The sequence below is a fragment of the Aspergillus undulatus genome (assembly GCF_047715775.1).
Source record: "Aspergillus undulatus strain CBS 261.88 unplaced genomic scaffold BDV17scaffold_44, whole genome shotgun sequence".
Lineage (NCBI taxonomy): Eukaryota > Fungi > Ascomycota > Eurotiomycetes > Eurotiales > Aspergillaceae > Aspergillus > Aspergillus undulatus.
The window spans coordinates 92380-112609 of record NW_027396648.1 but is presented as its reverse complement, the minus strand read 5'-3'; the positions used below and the strand labels follow the sequence as shown (position 1 = coordinate 112609).

Below are 20230 nucleotides of genomic sequence, written 5' to 3'. Positions count from 1 at the left end.
TTCCCGTCCCGTCGCTGTGCCACCTCACATAATATATTACGTACATGGACGGGATGATGCGGTCTTACCTACATAGAGCTTAAGATATACAAATTACTCTTCTTGGTCTCGAGAACCACGGAACCGGGCAGTCACGCCCTGGGCCGTATTGGGCAACCCTGTAAGTCTACCAAGGTTGCCCAGCTTTTTGCCTTCCTAGGCAGAATATAGGTACCACTCACTACGTATGAAAATACGCCGTTTCGCCTGCTACTTTGTTGAGCCTCCTACGTTAGGCGTGATAGTAGGAACGTCGCGACGATGACGCCTACGTACAAACCTCCTTCGCGAGCCGGTCAACCTAGTCCTGAAAGGAAACGCAAACTATGACTCAAAGCTCTCCAGGCTTGTGGGTTACATATCCAACAACGGAAAGCTCGCAGATGGAGTCAGGTTTATCGCGTGGCCTGAGTCACAGTGGTACAAGAATCGACTTCCTCAGAGGATATTAGGGCAGGCTCATACGTAGGTAGCAGTAGCCGTTTACGGACTTACTAGGCAGTTTTTCGAAGTGACATGATTATACCGGTCCCTCGCACTTTCCTTGGTTATTTGTCCCCAACCAAATGTTAGATTGCAAGGCACCTGATTTCCCGTAAAACCAACTCATGGAAGTTCATCATCCACCCTATTGACAACACTCCCCATCCGCAACCCCAATCCCACTCCCATCCCCGAGGACCTTCGGTCCCTCCGTACCCCTCCGACAGAAACACGAGCTCCTCACCTCAACATCCGCAACAGCCCTCGCAATCTTCAACTGCGGTTCAACGACCGCCGCCTCGGCGTCCCTCCCCAAACGCACAAGACACTCAAAGTACCCCTGCAACGCCCAAACATTATTCAGATGCTGACGCGCTCTAAGGACAGACTTGTCAAGACCTAGATCATTTCGATAGACGGCTAACGCCTCCTCAACGTGGTTTTGTTCCAGCAGGAGAGCAGCGTACGCGTGCCGCGCGGGCTGCATCCAGCTCCAGGGCTCGCTGTAGCCGAGGCCGTCGTCGAGTTCGACTGCGTGTGCTAGATGTTTGAAGGCGGTTTTATAGTTAGCTAGGCGGTACTCGATTTCACCGTCCAACATGGCGGACGCAACGCCTAGAATGTCGACGCACTTATTGGGGAAGTCGAGGCGGGATTCGGGGACTGCGGCGGCGGCGGATGTATAGAGGGCCTTGTACTTCTGCGCCTGCTCGATGTTTCCTGTTGCGGCGTGTGCGCGATGCCCTTGGCGTAGTATGTCATTGCGGTCGTCATGCAGTAGAGCTCTTTGTCCTCCGGTATAGGAAGTCTTTCATCGTCGATGATCTCGTTCCAAAGTCCGAAGCGCACCATTACGTGCGGTCGGACGGACATGTATACCTCGACGAAGTCGGCTAGGTTAACGAGGAGTTCTCTGGGGAGTGTCCGTTCCATGCGATCGACGGCATCAAGCGCGACGGCTTTCTGGCCCGCGAACATGGCCGCGTAGATAAGCGTGTGGTAATTGTGCATTCGATAATTCGAGTAGAAGTTCATTGCACCCTCGTGAGCAAGGTACTTCTCATCTGCAATCGTCGCGCGCTGATTCGCCCTTATCGCAGCCCTATACTCGCCAACAAGAATATCTAAATGAGAAGGCATATGATTTGCATGCCCCGAGTCGGGTACAAGTTCACGGAGATGGTCCGCCGCAACAAGACCCAATTCGGGCGTGGGCGACATCTCGATAAGATGGATATAGAAATGCAGCAAGCCCGGGTGACCCGCGGCATCGGGATGCCGCAGTGCTTTCTCAAGAACGTTCTTTGCATCGAGCGTCCTTGTCCCGGGATTCGGCTTGCCGGTCTTTAAATCCCATAGTTTCCACGGCGTCAGGCTCATTATTGAGTCCGCATATAGCGCGGCAACATCTAGATCCTCCCCGCCGAAGACGTGATACACCTTCTCCATCGCGTCAGCATAAGCCCTGTTCTGCGCCGCGTACTGCTCAAAGCCCTCTCCCTCCGCTGGTTGATCACTCTGGAATCTTGCCTGGATAGCCTTAATCAAAGCCTGCTCAATATCCGTCGCCGAGCTCGACAATTCCAGCGCCCTCCGACTCGCCTCATACGTCCTCTTCACAATACTCGCAAGATCCCTTCCAAAGAACTCCCACGTATAATTATAATTCGGCCCCAGCGCGTACGCAAGACCCCAGTACGCAATTGCGCAACTCTCATCGTGCGCCATTGCAGCCTCGAAACAGGTTACGGCTTCTTTGTGGTTGAATGTGTAGACCCATGTTAGTCCGCGGTTGAACCACGTTTGGGTCTCGGGGCTGGATGTTGTGATGCGCCGACCGAAGGGGCCTAGGTTGAAGGGGTAGGAGGAGGCTGGTCTTTGACCCTTGGTGGCGGGTAGGATTGCCATTGCGGGTGAGATGTCAATGTGTTGGGGTGGACTTAGATAGAGGGGGGCAACATACTATATTATAGTCTCCCAAGTCCGATTGTTAGCGCTGCTGATTCTTGACTAAGCGCGGGGAACCATCAATGGTGTAACCATACAGGGGTACTTCTATGAGAAGAGAGGTAGGGTAGTTGCTAAGCTTTTGGTCGAACTGACCCGTTGGCAATCTTGGGACTTGAATAGACGTAGCTCGTAAGAATGTGGATGTTGCAGAGGATAATGGGTGTTCTGAAGCGGAGTAGAGAGATGGAGATGGAGACAACTCTTTAGCCCTTCCTACTACCAGTACTACCTGCTAGTAGACCTACAGTTAAACATGTGATTAATGAATTTTTTGTACTATGTACAGGGAGAAAACTTCAGCAAGAGAAAACTCAAGTCATAACCAAGCGATTCTATTATTAGGAATGGTTTATCCTCAATCTTGCCATTTCGACAAGCCAAGCGCTTTAAATCGTGTATAACTTATAACTTCCATTCATTACCTCCGAAATCACGCCGAAACGCCTAGACCCTCACCACCAGTCTTGTGATACGGCGGCTTCGCACCAGCGGCCTTCTCCGGGCTAAACCGCCACACGCCGCCAGTCTTGTCGCTCTCAAGAGAAGAGAGGCCAGCCTTCTTGGCCAGCTCCGAGAACTCTTTGTCGTAGTTCTCGTCGACGCGGTTGAAGAAGCGGCGCTCCCACTCGCGGCCTTCGGCCTTCTCGATCTTGCGGAGCTCGCGCTGGGCGTTCTCGATCTTGCCCTTTGCCGTGGCGACGGCGTCCATGTCCGAATTTTTAATGTTTTCTGCGACATCGCGCCAGGCGCGGCGGCTTTCGTAGAGGTCTTGTTGTTCGATGGGGGCGAGGGTGAGTGGTGTGGTTTTCAGATCTTTCACTGCGAGGGTTTCGACTTCTTTCTTGGATCGGGCATCCTTGATGGTGAATGTGTCGGACCATTGGCCTTCGACGGTATATGAGGGCTTCTTCTCGCCTTCGCTTTCCTTGTATAGGCTTGCAGTGAAGCTGTTTTTCTTGCCGCTCAGCCAGCCCTTGCCGGCGTAGTTGATCCTCGCGATATAGCCGGTATTGCTGACGATGTAGGTCGACTTTTCGAGCTCCATGAACGGAGTTCCATAGATCAGCGATTCGACGTGTAGCGGCGGGAGAGTAATGACATATTTTTCTTGCTGATCGGAGCCGGGCGGGGTAATAGTGTAAAGGGCATGTCCGATCTGCTTAATGTAGATAGTGCTCGAAAATGAGGCCTTCTGAGCGTTGTATCCTTGCAGCTATGACTTCGGTTAGTCGGCTCCCGGTAATTCAAGGAAGGTGGACATGTAGACAAATCAACGAACCTGGACACCATGTTTCTCGTTCCTGATCGCATACGCAGTCGCCGGGGGGTGGTGGCTATTCATGTTAGCTTATATCTTCGCCTCTGCAGGAAGAACACTAACCTAACTTGTTCGCTAATCAAGCTGGTCTCGCCAACATTCGCATCGCCATCCCACTTGCCGAGGAAGAGCTCTCCAAGGAACGGATTCAAAGGCTTCTTCTCGCTGCCCAATTTCTCACTGCGACTGCAGTACTGTTGGCGGAGAGTGCTGAGGAACCACTTCAAGACGGCCAGAGCCCGCTTCTCGGGATCGGCCTCTTTTGCGGGAGCGACGAACAGGTCGGGGTGCTCGGCCCAGTAGGCAGAGTATTCGGTGAGGGAGGTGCCGGAGAGAATGAAGGGAGGCGCGGTCAAGGAGGAGAGATCACCGTTGAACGAGGCGATTGACTTGTGTAAACGGGCTCTAGGTTAGCTGCCTCTGCTAGCAGCCGGGAGGCTAGGTACTCCGTCGTTAACGCACCTTGAGGAAAGACGACCACGAGCCTTTGTTCGCGGGGGATAGGCCGGATCCAGCGTCCTTAGAAGACATATTGTTGTTTGTCGAGGTAATCGACTAGGTACTGGTAGGTGTGTTTTTGTCGAGACCGAAGGTAGTGCGAGGTGGGACAACGCAACGAGGGGGTGGAAATCGCCAGTTCACCCAGAATCAAGAAAACAAGCTAAAAAAGCCTTAAAGAGCCGATGAGGTCGACAATGGAGAATTGAAGCTGAGACCCTCACAACGACAAACTTGGAGGTGGTTCACGAAACAAGCGAGGAGATGTTCTGGGGAAAATGAGAAATCCCATGGCAGGTTGATCCCAAGTTCCCGAGGTCAAGGAGGCTCAGATCTCGACGTCATCCGCTTTCGGCCCTCCACAACTCCCCTCTCGCGTTTTGCGGTGCACAGCCCAATTATGACGATGTTTGGCTCAACCTTCGCTACCTGGTCGGTCGATCTTATCCTCTACGATGAACTTGAAACAAAGTGCCTGGCAGCGACACATGTGGAGAGAATCGTATTCCAAATCTCCTTGGGCAGCTGGAAATTTGAATGTGGTTTTATCCTGAGGCAGTTGTGTTTCAGACCCTGGCGGAGGAATTTCTCCACCATGATTGTCTAGCAGCCAACTAACAGAAGAAGTATTCTAGTCTCACGGAGCAACATGGTCCCCAAGATCTTAGTTGCTGTGGGTTGTAGCTTGTCCGATCTTATCTGATGACTTGGCGAGCTTGAGAGACACGAGGTACAAGTAGCCTATATGCGTAGCCGTCGTCACCCGATCCGCTCGATGTCGGAAGATTCACCGCTGAAGACCTCCTCAACACGCGCAGAAGTCCCAGTAGGAGCTCCCTTTCCCTGAACCTGATTATCCGGCGTATGAACCCTTACAGAAGGACCCCTATGCGCCTCCACGAACTTCCGCCCGTCTTCACGGCCCTTTTCAATGTCGACAAAGGCAATAGCGATCATCGCGGCCGCGCAGATGGCGAATAGGAATGGAAAGCCCATCCAGTTGTTTTGAGTGTCGTTTATGATTGCTTGAATTACGTTGGGTCCGATTATGGATGACTGGATTGGTTAGCATGTGCTTAGCGAAGCTCGTAAGATCTTTGGGGAGACTAACGGCTCTGTTTGTGATTCCGAACAGAGCGAAGAACATGTTGTCGTATCCCGGGGGCATGAGTTCGCTGATCATTGTTTGTGCGTACTGCTCGGATTCGACATTAGTCCCTGGAGGGTTCTCGATTCCTGATAACGGGTTGCGCAAGACATACGGCATAGTACGGAGCCTGGAATAGGCCGAATATAACGTTATAAAAATAAAACTCCCACTGAATCCAGTTAGCACCAAAAGAGAGCCAGCACTCGTGACAGCTTACGCGATTATGATAGCCAATACGATGCGTCCAGAGACCCAACATGCCCCAGAAGGGTATAAGCACGCTGAAAAAGTTCGTGAAAAGGAACATGCTCTTCGTCCGAACTTTGAAATGTCTCTGGAAATACCAGTAGCCGAACGTAGAGGTAATGGAGCACACGGCTTGAGAGATGCCGAGGTATGTCAATTGTAGGAACGAGAAGTCGATGAAATCGTTCTGAATGATTGATACTAGTGTTCCTACGGCCTGTCAACTGAGTTTGGCGGCCTTCTGACTATGAAGAGCAGCTTACCGGTTGTGTTCAGCCCATCGGCGAGGAGAAAGTAGGCGATATAGTACAAAAACGCCTGTGGTAAAGAGCGGATTTTCCGGAGTGCAAGCCAGATTTGCTTGAATCCGATTGTTGCATAGTTTGATCCTTCTGGGACTTTTGGACCTGGTCGTCTTTGCTGGAATATGAACCACCAGATGCCGAGGGCAACCCAGTCTGGAGATTTATTAGCGGTAACTTGACATTCAGGACTTGAGGGTCATACATGAGTTCGTGATGCTGATCGCCAGGTTATTGGCATAGTTGTTGCCCTGCATCGGTAGCAATACACTGAGATTGAGGAGCAACACAGCTAGATACCCGATATTGCTGTGCGCAGTTGATATATTTCTAGAAATTCATCAGTACAGTACCCAAAAACAGGAATAGAAAATGCACTCACGAAATATGATTCCGCTCCAACGACTCGACAGCATCATACTCTTTCTGATCAATCCTCCCCTCCCCCAAATCCTCCTCACGAGCCTTCCGCACATGCGGCATAAACCTCGCGAGCTTCGGGAAAACAGCCGCATAAAAGACCAGCGTCGCGCCATAGGCAACATAGGTAACGATATACATCCCCATAGCCACTGGCCACTGGCCAGGCTCTCTAATCGATAGCGTACCATACTGCAGTGCCCAGCAAACGACCGTCAGCGCCAGGAGTAACCTCCGCCCAAAAGAGCCATAGTCCGCGGCGCTGCCGAACCAGACGAAGATTATGGTCATGAAGGTGAAGCTTAGTCCGTTTGCGATAAGGACGACTGAGGAGACGCTGCGTGTTCCGCCGGCCCAGGGGACTACGCATGGTGAGGACTCGGTGCAGGGCTGCCGGGGGTTTGTTCCTGGTTGCCAGCCTGAGCCATTTAGGGCCCATTGGAATCTGAAGAGGTCAGATGAGGTAGGATGGGTTCGTTGCAGTGGAGTGCGGACTTACAATGCCTGGGTATAGGACAGTGGTCCCACGCCGTTGTCACCTGAACACGAGACGATAGGTCAGTAGGGAGCGAGATGAGCCCTAAAGACGTGACTGTTACCATTATAGTATAGATAATATGACCATAGTTCTCTTCGTGTTACTGTCGGGGCATTGAACTCCTCTTCTGCTCTGAACAGATGGTCGTACTCGTAGTCTGTCTCAGCTGGCTCGGGACTTGACCTCGGACGAGGATCTGTAACTTCGGGCGATGTCATCTCTCCATTTATCCTACTTTGTAGGCTTTATAATACTGGAGATCAATGAAAGCATGCAGGTTGAAGGGGTAGAGGATTAAGGGAAGCCGGGATGCGCGGATGGAAGAGATAACATTCCTTCAACCCCGCTCGAAGCAATCCGGCAGGGATGGTCATGCGTCAAGTAAGGTTGGCCTCGTCTTATCTTTACATCATGATACGAAGAGATATTCAAAAGGAAAGAAGGACCTGGCGACTGGTTAGATACTGTATAGTGCTGATTAAGATTCGACAAGCATTGGTTTGGCATTAAAGTTGACTTTTGCCTAGAAAGTGCCACCAAGAATTACCAGCCGGGCATGATTAATTCTTGATCGGTCTCCCATTCGATGATAGGCCAGTATACGCGGTTTTTTTAGAGTATACAATCCACGCTCAAGGCTGCTATGGTTATATCAAGCGGTGATGGAGCGGAGTGGGGGCGCGTCATCGGTTCTAAACGAGTGGGGTCTGGTCTCTTAGACGCATTGCGCGATTTAAAAGGCATTCATTACAGATCTTACTGTGCAAAGGATGAAATCAGAAGCATCCAGATTCATTTAAATCACATCTCCACGCAAACGCCGTCCCCAGTTTACTCGAATCTGCTCATCTAAGCTGTACATTTTCATTGGTATCTCATAGCCATATCTGTCATCAATGTCCAAAACAATTTGTGAGGTCATTCTTTACAGCTTGCCAGAAGTGTTGAAGTCCTCAAGAGCAACCTGGACACGCTTGCTCATGGTCTTCTCGCCCTCGCGGATCCAGACACGGGGGTCGAAGAACTTCTTGTTGGGCTTGTCCTCGCCTTCAGGGTTGCCAACAGTCGACAGAAGGTAGTCCTTCTTGTTGAGGACGTAGTCGCGGACACCGGTGAGGTAGGCGTACTGCATGTCGGTGTCAAGGTTGACCTTGACGACACCATAGCCGATGGCCTCCTTGTACTCATCCTTGGAGGAGCCGGAGCCACCGTGGAAGACGAAGAAGACGGGCTTGTCCTTCTTGGAGCCGGTCTTCTCCTTAACGTAGGCCTGGTGCTTGCTGAGAAGCTCGGGGTGGAGCTTAACGTTGCCGGGCTTGTAAACACCGTGGACGTTGCCGAAACCAGCGGCAATGGAGAAGTAGGGGCTGACAGCAGAGAGGGCGTTGTGGATGGCGAGGATGTCCTCGGGCTGGGTGTAGAGAGAGTTGTTGTCAACGGACTCATTGTTGACACCGTCCTCCTCACCACCGGTGATACCGATTTCCTGGCAGATGTTAGCAACGGTGTTAATGATTCATTATTGGAAGACTTACCATCTCGAGCCACTGCTTCATGGGGGCAGCACGCTTGAGGTACTTGGCGGTGGTCTCGATGTTGTAATCGACGGGCTCCTCAGACAGATCGATCATGTGAGACGAGAAGAGGGGCTCGCCGTGCTGCTTAAAGTAGGCCTCGTCGGCGTCGAGGAGACCGTCGAGCCAAGGGAGGAGCTTCTTGGCGCAGTGGTCGGTGTGGAGGACAACGGGGATACCGTAGGTGGGAGCAATGCTGCGGATGTAGTGGGCAGCGGCGATACCACCGGCAATGGAAGCGGCCTGGCCGTCATTGCTGACACCCTGCACGGATTAGCATGGTTGACACTTGTGGAGTCTTTTGTATACGTACCTTGCCAGCGAAGAAAGCAGCACCACCCTGGGAGATCTGGAGGACGATGGGGCAGTTCTGGTCACGAGCAGCCTCGAGAGAAGCAATAGCGGTGGAAGAGGAGGTGACGTTCTATGCCCAGCGTTAGCAAGTATGATTCTAGGCGAGACAACGAAGCTGGTGGCGGAGCGACTTACAATGGCGGGGAGAGCAAACTTCTGCTCCTGAGCGTACTCGAAGAGACGGAGAACGTCATCACCGACGATGACACCGGCCTTGCGGGAGAGCTTCTCGAGGACACCCATTGTGAGGATTGGAGTATGAACTGCTTTTTAGGTAGGGGAGTAGTGCTAGATTGTGGAAGATGAAGAGAGGAAAAAAGGAGGCTGGAAGAAGTTAGAAATAAGAAAGTCTGAGCAGCAGAGGCTTTACCGAAACGACGAATACGGCCGTTAAGTAAGGGAGGCAGACGCCGAATCAGGAATGAGGGGCAGAGTGAACTCACCGGGCAGACCAGTGGGGAAGTGATGTATGAGTGATGTTACAGAGAACGAAGAGAGAAAGGGACAGAAAAGAAGCCAGAGGGGAGAAGGCCCTTATTAATATGTGCAATGTGCAATTGACCCGGATTTCTCCTGTTCCCAGCCCGTTGCTGGGCCAGTTCTCGACAGTTCTGCTTGTTCGTGAGCTGGTTGCTGCTGCTGCTGTGGTGGGGTTGGTGAGCGAATATGACGCTTTTTCGTGCCTCAGGCCAGAGCTCCCGAGAATCCCCGCCAGTCGATCACATGACATCATTCATCTGCTGCATGATGCGACTCAACAACTTCACCAATCTGACTGAGTAGTACAAGTTCAGTTGACTCTCACCTATGCAACTACATATTGAGTTTACTACTCCAGATGCTCTGTCTAAACAATTTAGTTGAGCTGGCCACGAGCAGAACCAGAGCCAGACATAAGCTCGGCTGAGCTCGAAAATGTTGACCCCTCTCCGTTTTTCTTTCGTGCTTCGTCTCAACATCGGAAGAATAGCGGGGTTCTCTCCGCCGTCTCCCTTGCATTATCCCGGAGCACGAGTCTTACTGCTTTGATTACCGTGCAGCGAGAGCTACTGACAATGCAGGCTGAATGAGGCTATTCACGGTCTTCCCTGCTCCCCAAGCAACAGTCCGGAGTAATCTGACCCGAAACAAACTTCCGATAAACGGCAGCCAGGGCTTCCCCCGAGTGGATCTCTCCTTACATCCTTGCCTGACATTGTGCCTCTGGTTTATAAATATCTCTCTATTCGAGGAGACCTCATGGCTCGGAATATTGGAACATGATACCACCACGTGTGATCGAACGATGAATTTCACTCGATCAACGAAGTGACTCATTCCGGACCTGCTGGGTTACTCACGCCGCAGTTGTTCCGGCGGCTCTGTGAGCTGGTAGGTATGGTCTCGCGTTAAGTGGGAGCACGCTTTAAACCTTCCGTGACGAATGCCCGCTTGACTGCTACCTGCTGAGGTATACAATCCGGGTGCGATATGACTCCGAGTATAAAGTTTCTGCGCGCTATACAAATACCTTCTTGAAATATTATAGCTGGTCTTTTCTTTCGTTCTTCTCAGAACCATCCTTCTACACTTCACAACGCTCTTTCAAGCCTACCTAGGTAGCAATCCGCTCTCATTCATGAGAATTACCTACCAGGACGTCCATCATTCCAATTTCCAAACTGTACTCCCACTGAGCTTTACCAAATTTATACTCCACAATCGCCGTCACCTTCTGCAACCAGGATACCACCAAGACGGACTTTCAATCCCACCAAGATGACCAGTATAATGATCTATCACTACCTCCAGTCGACCTCGATGCAGATCAACCGACCTATGATTCTCTGCTCAGTGGACTCGAACCTCTCCCTCCTTGCACTCCAAGTCTGGCTCAGTCCGCCCACGGGAACCATGCCACCGCCCGCCTCACAAACTGCGTCGTCCAGCTGATGGACTTAGATCTCAAGGAGCTCGATGATATAAACGAGGCTATCAAGGAACGAAAGCTAGCAGAATTCCCAGCTTCTGACAATGACTCGGAATTATATACCGATTGGCTTCTGGACCAGCCCCCGAGCTAATTGGCTGCTTGCCCGGGCTATGAAGTCGAAGACCATAGTCATGACCCTAAGTGTCGTGTTGAACATGGTCTGGATACCACCAATCATGTTACTGACCATGACCGTAACGTCGATATAGAAAGTGTGGATGACACGAGTGACAGCGGCACGCTTGAGCTTGAAGGACAATCAAGCGTAGTTGCGGACGGTTGGCGTCGTGTGAGGCAGATTCATCAGCATTTGGCTATCATCAAGTCCTGCTTTCCTGAGGTCACTGGATTTTACGACTTTGTGCCTAATGTTTGACACGAGACGGGTACTATGACAACATGATGGCTGGTTACCATCATGACGGACGATCTTCCAAGCGTGCATCTCTACTCAGGATGACTACCAACTAGTATAATGCTTTGCTTCGATAACCTTTAAGGGTTAGGAGTTCTGAAGTCGCGTCCAGACGATAGATTTCTCTGCGAAAGATCTACCCTTTCTTGCTTTCTGTTATGCGTCTGCTAAAGCTTTGATTTGTTCTGCCTCAGATGATGAATGTGACGACCTATCTAATATTTAATGATAACTACATTCTAAACCGTGATCCCTCCGCTCTGCCAACTCTAACAGTCTTATTTGTATGAAGTTGCTTTGAACATTTCCTTTCTGAGACTAAAATACACAACATCACAATCGCTCAACTAGTTTACCTTATACTACTCTGCTTCGTATGGACATGTCCGAAAGCACCCAAACCAATGCAGCCCGACTGGTGATCGACATCGGCCGTCAAGTATTTCTCAGTGAGGGCAACGAGTCAACGACTGTTACACAAGCCACATCTCCTGAGCAGGTACCCGCAGCCTCTTAAGAGGCAAGGAGGCAAGCATGACCGAGTCGACAAGGCTGACCTCCATCCCTGCCAAGCTTTCCTGTCCCTGGTCTGACGTTTTACTTGCAGGCGCCACGTTGTTTTCTCAAATCCAAGAGGCTCAGAATAATCAAGCTCTCAAAGCCAAGACTAAGACCAGGCTGAGGCTAGAAATCGCCCTTATGTACTCGTCCATCCCCGCAGCCTTGCCTCTTGACCCATTCATCAGAATGTTACGCAGCTTTTGCCATCTTCCTACGAGGAGCGTGGCTGGCATTTGTGTAACATTCATCTGGTTCATGAGATTTGATCGCAGGGGTTGTTTCGACCAATCTGGATTAACAGAAGTGCAACTACCTCGACGACGTTCTTCTCTTGAGCCATTACTTCTAAAGCGAGCATCCATCCTCTACATCTCTAGAACCTCGACGAACCGTCCCTTGGGCCTTTTACGATTCTGATACCCCTGGCTCTCTGGTAAGTCGCTATATGTTTAAGATATAACCCTTTCATCTCCTGACGAGTCGCTTACCTTCTGTTTAAATCAGGGGGCATTCAATATCATGCCCCGACCGCAGCCGAAATACTCCTTTGACTGCCTTCTCACTTCAACCTACACAGTCGGATGGATTTGCGCTCTGCCAGTCGAGTTCTCCGCCGCTCGGAGGATGTTGGATAACGAACACGATTTCAACCCTACCTTTGGTTCTGGAGACGGAAATGACTACGTTTTTGGAAGCATTGGAGAACATAACGTAGTGATAAACTGTCCTGCGGCTGGTACCTCTGGTCAGAGCCGAGCATGTCAAGTCGCTGCGGATATGAAGAGCACCTTCCCATGGATTCGCTTTGTGCTGCTTGTCGGTATTGGAGGCGGGGTGCCCTGGCCGCGCGATGTACGTCTGGGCGACGTTGTCGTCGGAACATCAGTGATTCCCTACAGTATCGGCAAAGCGACGGATCACGGATTCAACATTACCGGCCAAAGTATCTCCCCGCCAAACGTGCTTCTTGCCGCAGTCACAAAGCTGGAGGACTGCCTCCAAACGAAGAACTTATCGCACTCACTTGAGGTTGCCGCAGTTAATTACGGAAACGGACGAGTTACGTATTCCCGGCCAACAGAAGATCGCCTGTACTCGAACAACTTTGTGCATCAACCGAGCTGTGATTGCTTAAAGCTTTCCCCACGGCGTATTAGCAGCATGGTTCGGCGACAGCCTCGTCCAGGTGACCAGCTAGGGACACATCACGGATGCATTGGAACAGGAAGCTCTGTCATGAAGAATGCCATTCAACGTGATGAGGTTGCTGCCATGGCCAATGCCATTTGCGTTGAAATGGAAGCCGCTGCTGTGATGGATACCACCTCATGTCTACCAATTCGAGGAATCTCCGACTACGCAGATGGTCACAAAAACGACGAGTAGCAGCCCTATTCGGCTCTGGCAGCGGCAATGTATACAAAGGAGCTCTTGGACTCTATGCCCGCGACTCTCGTCGCGCAATGCGTCCTGAGCGTCCCTGGAAGTCAGCTGGAACGATATATTCGCGGTGCCATCAGCAGTGTGAACACATCCCTGAATCAGCCATCCCAACAAAATGAAGAGTCATTAAAGAACGCTTACCACGCCATGCAAATTGCCATGCAAGTCCTCATGGAGCGCCATGACTTGATCCAACAATTACACAGCCACGAACTAGATAAACTGAGTGACAAATCTCAGGCCAGCCTCTCTGACGTCCTAGACAGAGTGGGCACTTTTGGGAGCCTCGCAGAAGCAGCTAAAAGATTCTATGAACCGCCTGGGCGAACAGGCAGAACAACACTCAAGAACAAGTCCTACGTACGTCACGAGAAGAGAATGGGAGGAACTAAGACGCCAAGTCGCTCAAAATACCTCGCGAATTAATAGCTTATCGACCACTGCGCAGAGTACACTAGGCACGACAGCGAGTCTGCTGAAAGAGTTGGGTGTTCGAACTGGGAACGAACACCTTGACTTTACCAGAAGGATTCTCTATTACTCCCAGCGATATACTGAGCATTTGACTGCCCTCGCCAAAGGCCTTAGAGGACGTCCTCGAGGGCGCGGCGCAAGCCCTGCGGCATCCGACAAAGGCTGTGGCTCGGCGCCCTTCACTGGAAGTCCCCAGAGGAAAGAGAATTCCAAGGCAAAAAATCTGTTGTCCAAGGATCGCCCGGGAAAAGATATTGCTACTGAATCCCATAATCCAAGTTGTAGTCAGAGACCCAAAATTGGAGTTTTGCCTACGCCAACAACACAGTCACCAGATCGATCACCCACGACAAAGGCGTATGCACTTCAGAAAGGGAATGGCTCCTCTGATTCCAAAAGGAGTATAAAGCTTCAGGCTCCTCCTGAAACCAGCTCACTCGGCTACGACCCCTCCATCTCAACGCAACCAGACGCTAAACCAGCCCTACCACCACGCCCTACATCTCCCCAACGCATATCCCGTTCTCCCCATCCAGCCGCCTCGCCTGCATTATCCAGCGGAACAACCCTCATACTTGGAACTCGACCATCACTACCCCATACACCGAACAGCACTAGCCTCGGTGCCCCCGCCACCGCCCGGCCAGCACCAGCGATCGCAAAGAAACCGCAGCACTTGATGAGGCAATCCCTAGATAGGCCAGTATACTGTCCCATACTCAATCAAAAATCCGGGTCCTCTCACTCCTCCGGTCTATCCTGAGGCCCAACATTAGTCGGCTGCGAGAATCTGGAGCTGATGTCCATGGCAGAGAAGCGGGAGTTGTTTGAACGGGGAATGGCGAGGGGACAAGCTTACTAGATATATAGGTGGGCTACCTTGTGTATTTGCTGTTGTTGCGCCTTTCCGTTGGATCTCTAAGGGGGCCATTGACATGTTGATCCTAGGCTACAGGGGCGTCAAAGCTTCACGATGTAGCGTATATCTGTTTGGTAACGCTTGGCCCAGGGCTAGGGCTCACTACTTAATAACTCTCTCGACTCTGTTGGATATAGTTTATTGGAATTATCTCATTGCATCGTCCCTTAGATCATGGATCAATGTACCAAGATCCTTGTTGCCTTTTCGTCTGATTCTTGAGCCTTAATCAGCTGAAACATATAACTATTCCATAATATAATGATTCTATACCAATAAATACAAGACCGTATTGCCAACTACCTGGATCTGGATCAGTCCAAAAGCAAACATATATACAAGAAATAACTGCACAGCTCGATATAGCGATTACGCATCAACAAGCAAAACGCTAAACCCGTCACCCGCAGTTGCACCAACAACAGTCCTTCCCTTCAACGCACCGCCCAGAAGCGCAGTCGGCAACTCGACAATATCACCGCCAGTAGCCACAATATTCGAGTGCGGCAAGCCAGTCTCGAATTCCGAGTTCGAGCCCCACGCGTAAGCGATGCCCTTCTTTGTCACGGCGATGGAATGGTTTGGGCCGGATGTGATTCTTACAACGTTTCCCTCGACTCCGAAGATGGGTGTTGGTGTGCCTAATATGACGGAGGTGTCTTCGCCCTTGGGGTAGATGAGTTCGTCTGAGGACATATTTGGCTTTGGGACGCCGAGTGGCCTGTTGCCATTTTGGTGGATAGCACCCCAGCTAAGACACCTCCCATCAGCCGTGAGAGCAAGACTATGATCTCTTCCACCGGTAATTGTATACACAGCCTGACCTTCAAGACTAAGACTCGCCACGGCTGTGGGAACCTCAACTGTAGAGTCGAACCGCAGCAACTCGACACGGTCAACGACGCCCGTTTGTCCGAACCGGTTGAATCCCCACGCATACACGGATCCGTCCAGCTTCGTGATAAAAGAGTGGTACTTCCCTGCACCGATCGATGCAATATCCACGATGTTCTTTGCCAATCCGGGGATCACGCACCGTCGCGGGATAAGGCATGAGGCGTTGGAGCGTTGGCGGGCGACCATTTTCCGACCGAGTTCGTCGCGCTGGCAGGCGCCCCAGGCGTAGACGTGGCTTTTTACTTTTTCTTCGAAGTCGGACCCCGTATCGGTTGAGCTGTCCTTTTGTTCCGTCTTGTTGGGCTTGCGAGTAGTGGTCTTGGCTCGCTTGCCTTTGGCGGGCGAGGCCCGAGTTCGGCGGGTTCCTTTGCCCTTGAGTTTGGGCTTGGACTTGCTGCTCTCGGAATCAGTGTTTTCGGCTTCGTCGTCTTTGACGCGGCTTTTGATGGTTTCGACGGCATGGGCGAGGACGTGTTGGGAGCCTACTGCGAGGCGTCGGACGTTTGTAAGTTCGGGGATATGCATGGGCACGCGCTGGATGTCTATCGAGGGACGGAAGCCGATGTCGATGGTTTTTTCCATGTCGTCGGGGTTCGTATATGTCTCCTATACAGCGTGGCTGGTTAGTCTGATACTTGTGTGCTGAAGATGATGCAACGTACCCTAAAAGTCCCCCAGCCAAACACATCTCCAAACTCGGTCAGGACAAAACTGGCGCTCTCCGTCGCAACAACCTGCACGACTAAAGTATCCTCGGGGAAATTCGAGTGGCTGAAGTCAACCTCCATTGGCTCCGTCTCTTCCTGGTTTAGTACCGAGTCAGCATCAGAGCCATCGTCCTTCCGAGTCTTCCTGCCCAGCTGTCCATCGTCGTTCGCGCCCCACGTCAGGACCTTGTTGTCGGCCGTCAACGCAATGCAATGCGCGCCTCCAGCCGCGACTTCGACAACGCCCACGGCGTCTTGCATGAGCTTGGTGTTCAAGGTTGGCCGTGTGATGCTCGCTTGGTGGTGGCCGAGGCCAAGCTGGCCGAGGGAATTCGAGCCAAAGACATAGACAGCGACGGGTTTTGTTGGAGCGTTGTTCACTATGAGAGAGCTTACTTTAGTAACACGGTTAGTAGTGGACTTGCCAGCTTGACTAGGGATGGGGCCGAGTGAAGGAAAGGGGAGGAAGGAGATACGTACGCTTTTTCCTAGGCTCTTTGTCAGTCTTCTGCTTCTTGCTCGGTGACTCGGCTGAGGAGGTTGCTTTGCGCTTTTGGCCTCTGAGTGTGGTTGTGGATGCGGCTGTCGCTACTGTCTCTGTTGTTGTTGCCCTCGTTGCAGCGCGGCTTCTTAACCTGTTAGAAGACCTTCGCTGGGCGTTGCCAGAGCTTGCAGGTGGTTGAGGCTGAGTTGGAGTGCGTGTTGAGCGTCCTGTGTTTTGTCGCTTTGAGGGTGAGGAAGAGGACCGCTTGCGCTTTTGTGTTGGTGGAGGTGAGGGGTTCACTTGTCGCTCTCCTTCCTCGTCGTCCTGTTCTTCTCTTTCCCCCTTCTTCTCTTCCTCCGCCTTCTCTTCTTCCTCTGGTGCCTTCTCAGGCTCTGACTGAGGGGTCAACTGTTCTTGAACTGATTCCTGTCCCTGACCTTGATCTTCGGCCTCATCCTCAGGTTCAGCTCCATGCTCCGACTGAGCCTGCTGCTCAGGAACTGCTCCTTCAGCCGCCAGCTTCTCCTCTAGTTGATCTTCACCCTCCTGCTCTCGTTCCGCATCACCGAGTTTATACTCAGGGTCATCCTCTTTCTGACGTCTTGGATCACGGACTGTGCTCTCATCCTGCTCAGGAACTGTTTCTTGAGCTGCCCGCTCTTCCTCCCGCTGATCATGTCGCTCCTGCTCCTGTTCTGCTTCTCTGGGTTTATACTCAGGGTCATCTTGTTTCCGGCGCTTTACATCACGGATTGCTCGCTCATCTTGCTCAGGTGCCGACTCTGACTCGTCGGCTTCCTCTGGCTCTTCCTCAAGCTCATCGTCTTGATAGTCGCCATAATCCTGCTCTGGGTCTTGCTCTGGAGCTTGGCTCGAATTCGGGATCGTTGATGTGTCAAAGCTGAAGGGGTAGTGAGGATTGAGCGGTGGGTTATACGGCTCTCTAACGCTCGGCCTCCAATGCCTTCGGTCCCAGGCTGGCTGTGCCGGTTCCGGTTCCAATTCCACATCGTCATCGTCATCGTCATTCTCATTCTCATTCTCATCCTCGGACGATGGCCTGAGATCTGGCGCACCAGAGTTTAGCAAGAGGTTAGGTTGTGGTGAGCACGATGAATCCGTGCCATAAATGTCTCTCTCTGCGCCTGTATAATCCGCCAGTTGAGGATCCAATGGGAAGTTGTAAATTGATGAAGGACCAGCGCCTGAATGCTCCGGTGGGGATGATATTTCGAGGCTGGGTGATTTCTCCCGATTCTGCTCCTGCCCCTGCTGATTGTTCGGCCGTTGATCCGCTTGTTGCTCAGGTTGCTGCAGCACGCCCGGCGGTACAGGCGGAGATGGATAATGCTGCAATACACCCAGAGCTGCGCCATAGTCCGGTAGTACTCTGTACCGAGGAGCGTTGCTTGGCACTCTAGATAGGTGCGCAGGCCAGTTGGTTGGCTGACGTGCTCCAGGGACTCCGTTGGGTAGTTGGTCTCGCGGTTCAGGAAGCCCTGCTTCTTTGTTGGAAGCACCCGAGTCCTCTTGTTCTGGCTCTTCTTGCTCTTGGTCCTCCACAAGATGGTCGTTTTCGGATTCCTCCTCTGACTCTTTTTCTGACTCGCTGTCTTCTGGAGTCTCTTTGTCGGGGCTGTCGTCAGAACTTTCGCCATCAGGGTGCTCTTCGTCGAATTCGTCTTCGCCAGAACTCTCCTCGTCGGGGTTCTCCCCATCAGGCTTCTCCTGTTTAATATCGTTCCGTTCAGAGTCGCAATCTGCCCCTGGAAGGCTTTTCCCAGCCCCCCTTCCAGTGAGTTCTTCAGAACATTGACTTGACTCTCCTTCTTTCTTAGGTTCCTGAGTCTCAGTATCGCCCTCCTGTTTCGGCTCATCTTGTTGTGCTGAAGGTGCTGGTACCGGCGGCGAAGGCGACAAGTCCAGTTGCAGTAAATCTGGATCCTGGAATTGCTTCCACGGAAGTCGTGGCGTGTAATCATCCCGTGCAGGCCCACGTCCTGTCCTCTCGGCGCCCGGCTGGTTGAATGTCTGCTCGACTCCGGCTTCCACGAAGGAATCCTGTTCGGCAAAATACGTGTCTAGATTGGCTTCCAGTTCCGCCACGTCGATTTCCTTCTCTTGATTTTCCTCATCCTCTACTCCTTTTTCATCTGAGTCTGTATCCGAGCCCGAGCCCGAGCCTGACTCCTTGTCTTCGCCTTGGCTTTTGTCTCCGTCTCCGTCTCCGTTCTCTTCCTCGTCACCATCCTCATCCGAATGCTCGCTTGGATCAGGCGACGCCTCAGACGAATACAGTGGGCGCTCACTATAACCAGGCGGCGTCTCGGGCTCGTACCCGTTTCCTAATTCCTGTGCTTGCCGCATCAGTTCCTCGTGCGCTTCACCCAGTACCTCATCTTCATCCAGAACGAACGTTTCTCTTTCATCAGATACGCCACCGTTACCTTCAGGGGCTGTTTCAAAGCCACTAGAGGAGCTGGAACTACTGCTTGGAGTTCCAACCTTAGGGCTTTGTATGATGATCCCATTCACATCCTTGGCGTTGATGTCTATGTCTATGTCTATTTCTATTTCTATATCACTCGATGTATCCGGACATGGAGGTGATATTGATGGCGGTAATGGGCGAGGAACATTTTGCGGCGATGGGGGCGGCGAGCACGACTGCGGCTTTGACGGCGCAAATCCAAGTTTGATATTTATGTCGCGGTCTTCGCTCGTTCGAAGAGTAGGCTGGGATGGTCGGGCGCTTGTCTCGTTTCCTGTGGAGTAGAAGTAGGCGTCGGGATTGGGTCGGGAAAGGAGAAGCCTCGGATTGAGAGGTGAGTACTCGGTGGAAATATAGTCGTCTGGGAGGGGGTCTTTGACGGATGTGCCGATGTGGATGTCAATGTAAGGGTCGATTTCAAACTCCTCGTCGTAGATGTCGTAGATGTCGTCGTGGTCGGCCATGATGGGCCAGGGTTCGCTTCTTCGTGACAGTATAGAATGCTGAATGGTATAGTATAGAACCAGCTATTGATGATTAAAAGGAATATACAGTGGAAAAGCAAAATGAATAGTAAGTATGTATGTATGCAGGACAGTCCACGTCGTAAGAGAGAAAGTCGACTTTATCTACATGTCATTTGTTCGCTCGTTACCAACTATGGCTACAGTTTCATTTCTATATTTCAACCCTTTCTCAGGATTTGTTCCTGTCTATTTACACATACTTAGTTTCTTGGTGCACGATGCTGAGACAAGTATTTGTATATAGAACCACCCGCCGCGGCTTTGTAGAGTTAGGGCTAGCTTCCAGCGCACGTTTCAAGCACAAAGACACGACAAACGAGAAGCACATTATGAAACGTTCACAGTCACAATTGTGACAAAGCATGAGTTCTTTCAACCTTAAGTAAAGCAAAGCAAAGCTAGCGCTGA

General features: G+C 51.6%; 8 protein-coding genes across 8 annotated transcripts; 3 read left to right on the top strand and 5 right to left on the bottom strand.

The window, feature by feature from the left end:
- Positions 1-667: 667 nt before the first annotated feature.
- BDV17DRAFT_283396 (uncharacterized protein) lies at positions 668-2430 on the bottom strand (the record flags this gene model as incomplete). The annotated part of the gene is made up of 2 exons (XM_073760352.1): positions 668-1185; positions 1221-2430. 2 exons carry the CDS (start codon positions 2428-2430, stop codon positions 668-670), a joined length of 1728 nt encoding a protein of 575 aa, XP_073613099.1.
- Positions 2431-2805: 375 nt separating this feature from the next.
- BDV17DRAFT_269952 (OSBP family protein) lies at positions 2806-4643 on the bottom strand. The gene is made up of 4 exons (XM_073758616.1): positions 4313-4643; positions 3914-4239; positions 3812-3866; positions 2806-3745 (listed from the first exon to the last, which is right to left on the bottom strand). Exons 1-4 carry the CDS (start codon positions 4379-4381, stop codon positions 2963-2965), a joined length of 1233 nt encoding a protein of 410 aa, XP_073613098.1. The 5' UTR covers positions 4382-4643; the 3' UTR covers positions 2806-2962.
- A 225-nt stretch (positions 4644-4868) lies between these two features.
- BDV17DRAFT_269951 (uncharacterized protein) lies at positions 4869-7320 on the bottom strand. Its single transcript, XM_073758615.1, has 9 exons — positions 7066-7320; positions 6966-7005; positions 6429-6911; positions 6252-6376; positions 6008-6202; positions 5716-5954; positions 5611-5667; positions 5460-5543; positions 4869-5404 (listed from the first exon to the last, which is right to left on the bottom strand). Exons 1-9 carry the CDS (start codon positions 7220-7222, stop codon positions 5108-5110), a joined length of 1677 nt encoding a protein of 558 aa, XP_073613097.1. The 5' UTR covers positions 7223-7320; the 3' UTR covers positions 4869-5107.
- Positions 7321-7780: 460 nt separating this feature from the next.
- On the bottom strand, positions 7781-9645 carry BDV17DRAFT_269948 (fructose-bisphosphate aldolase FBA1). The gene is made up of 5 exons (XM_073758614.1): positions 9376-9645; positions 9068-9256; positions 8892-9002; positions 8540-8842; positions 7781-8490 (listed from the first exon to the last, which is right to left on the bottom strand). The coding sequence occupies exons 2-5, from the start codon at positions 9173-9175 to the stop codon at positions 7930-7932; spliced, it is 1083 nt and encodes a 360-aa protein (XP_073613096.1). The 5' UTR covers positions 9176-9256; positions 9376-9645; the 3' UTR covers positions 7781-7929.
- A 1045-nt stretch (positions 9646-10690) lies between these two features.
- Positions 10691-10995, top strand: BDV17DRAFT_293684 (uncharacterized protein; the record flags this gene model as incomplete). The annotated part of the gene is made up of 2 exons (XM_073762672.1): positions 10691-10808; positions 10874-10995. 2 exons carry the CDS (start codon positions 10691-10693, stop codon positions 10993-10995), a joined length of 240 nt encoding a protein of 79 aa, XP_073613095.1.
- A 1185-nt stretch (positions 10996-12180) lies between these two features.
- On the top strand, positions 12181-13450 carry BDV17DRAFT_157853 (5'-methylthioadenosine/S-adenosylhomocysteine nucleosidase family protein). The gene is made up of 2 exons (XM_073754597.1): positions 12181-12313; positions 12385-13450. The coding sequence occupies exon 2, from the start codon at positions 12400-12402 to the stop codon at positions 13264-13266; it is 867 nt and encodes a 288-aa protein (XP_073613094.1). The 5' UTR covers positions 12181-12313; positions 12385-12399; the 3' UTR covers positions 13267-13450.
- Positions 13451-14646, top strand: BDV17DRAFT_157850 (uncharacterized protein). The gene has a single exon (XM_073754596.1). The coding sequence runs from the start codon at positions 13634-13636 to the stop codon at positions 14558-14560; it is 927 nt and encodes a 308-aa protein (XP_073613093.1). The 5' UTR covers positions 13451-13633; the 3' UTR covers positions 14561-14646.
- Positions 14647-15085: 439 nt separating this feature from the next.
- Positions 15086-19759, bottom strand: BDV17DRAFT_293682 (uncharacterized protein; the record flags this gene model as incomplete). The annotated part of the gene is made up of 3 exons (XM_073762671.1): positions 15086-16219; positions 16276-16700; positions 16801-19759. 3 exons carry the CDS (start codon positions 19757-19759, stop codon positions 15086-15088), a joined length of 4518 nt encoding a protein of 1505 aa, XP_073613092.1.
- Between the last annotated feature and the right edge of the window lie 471 nt (positions 19760-20230).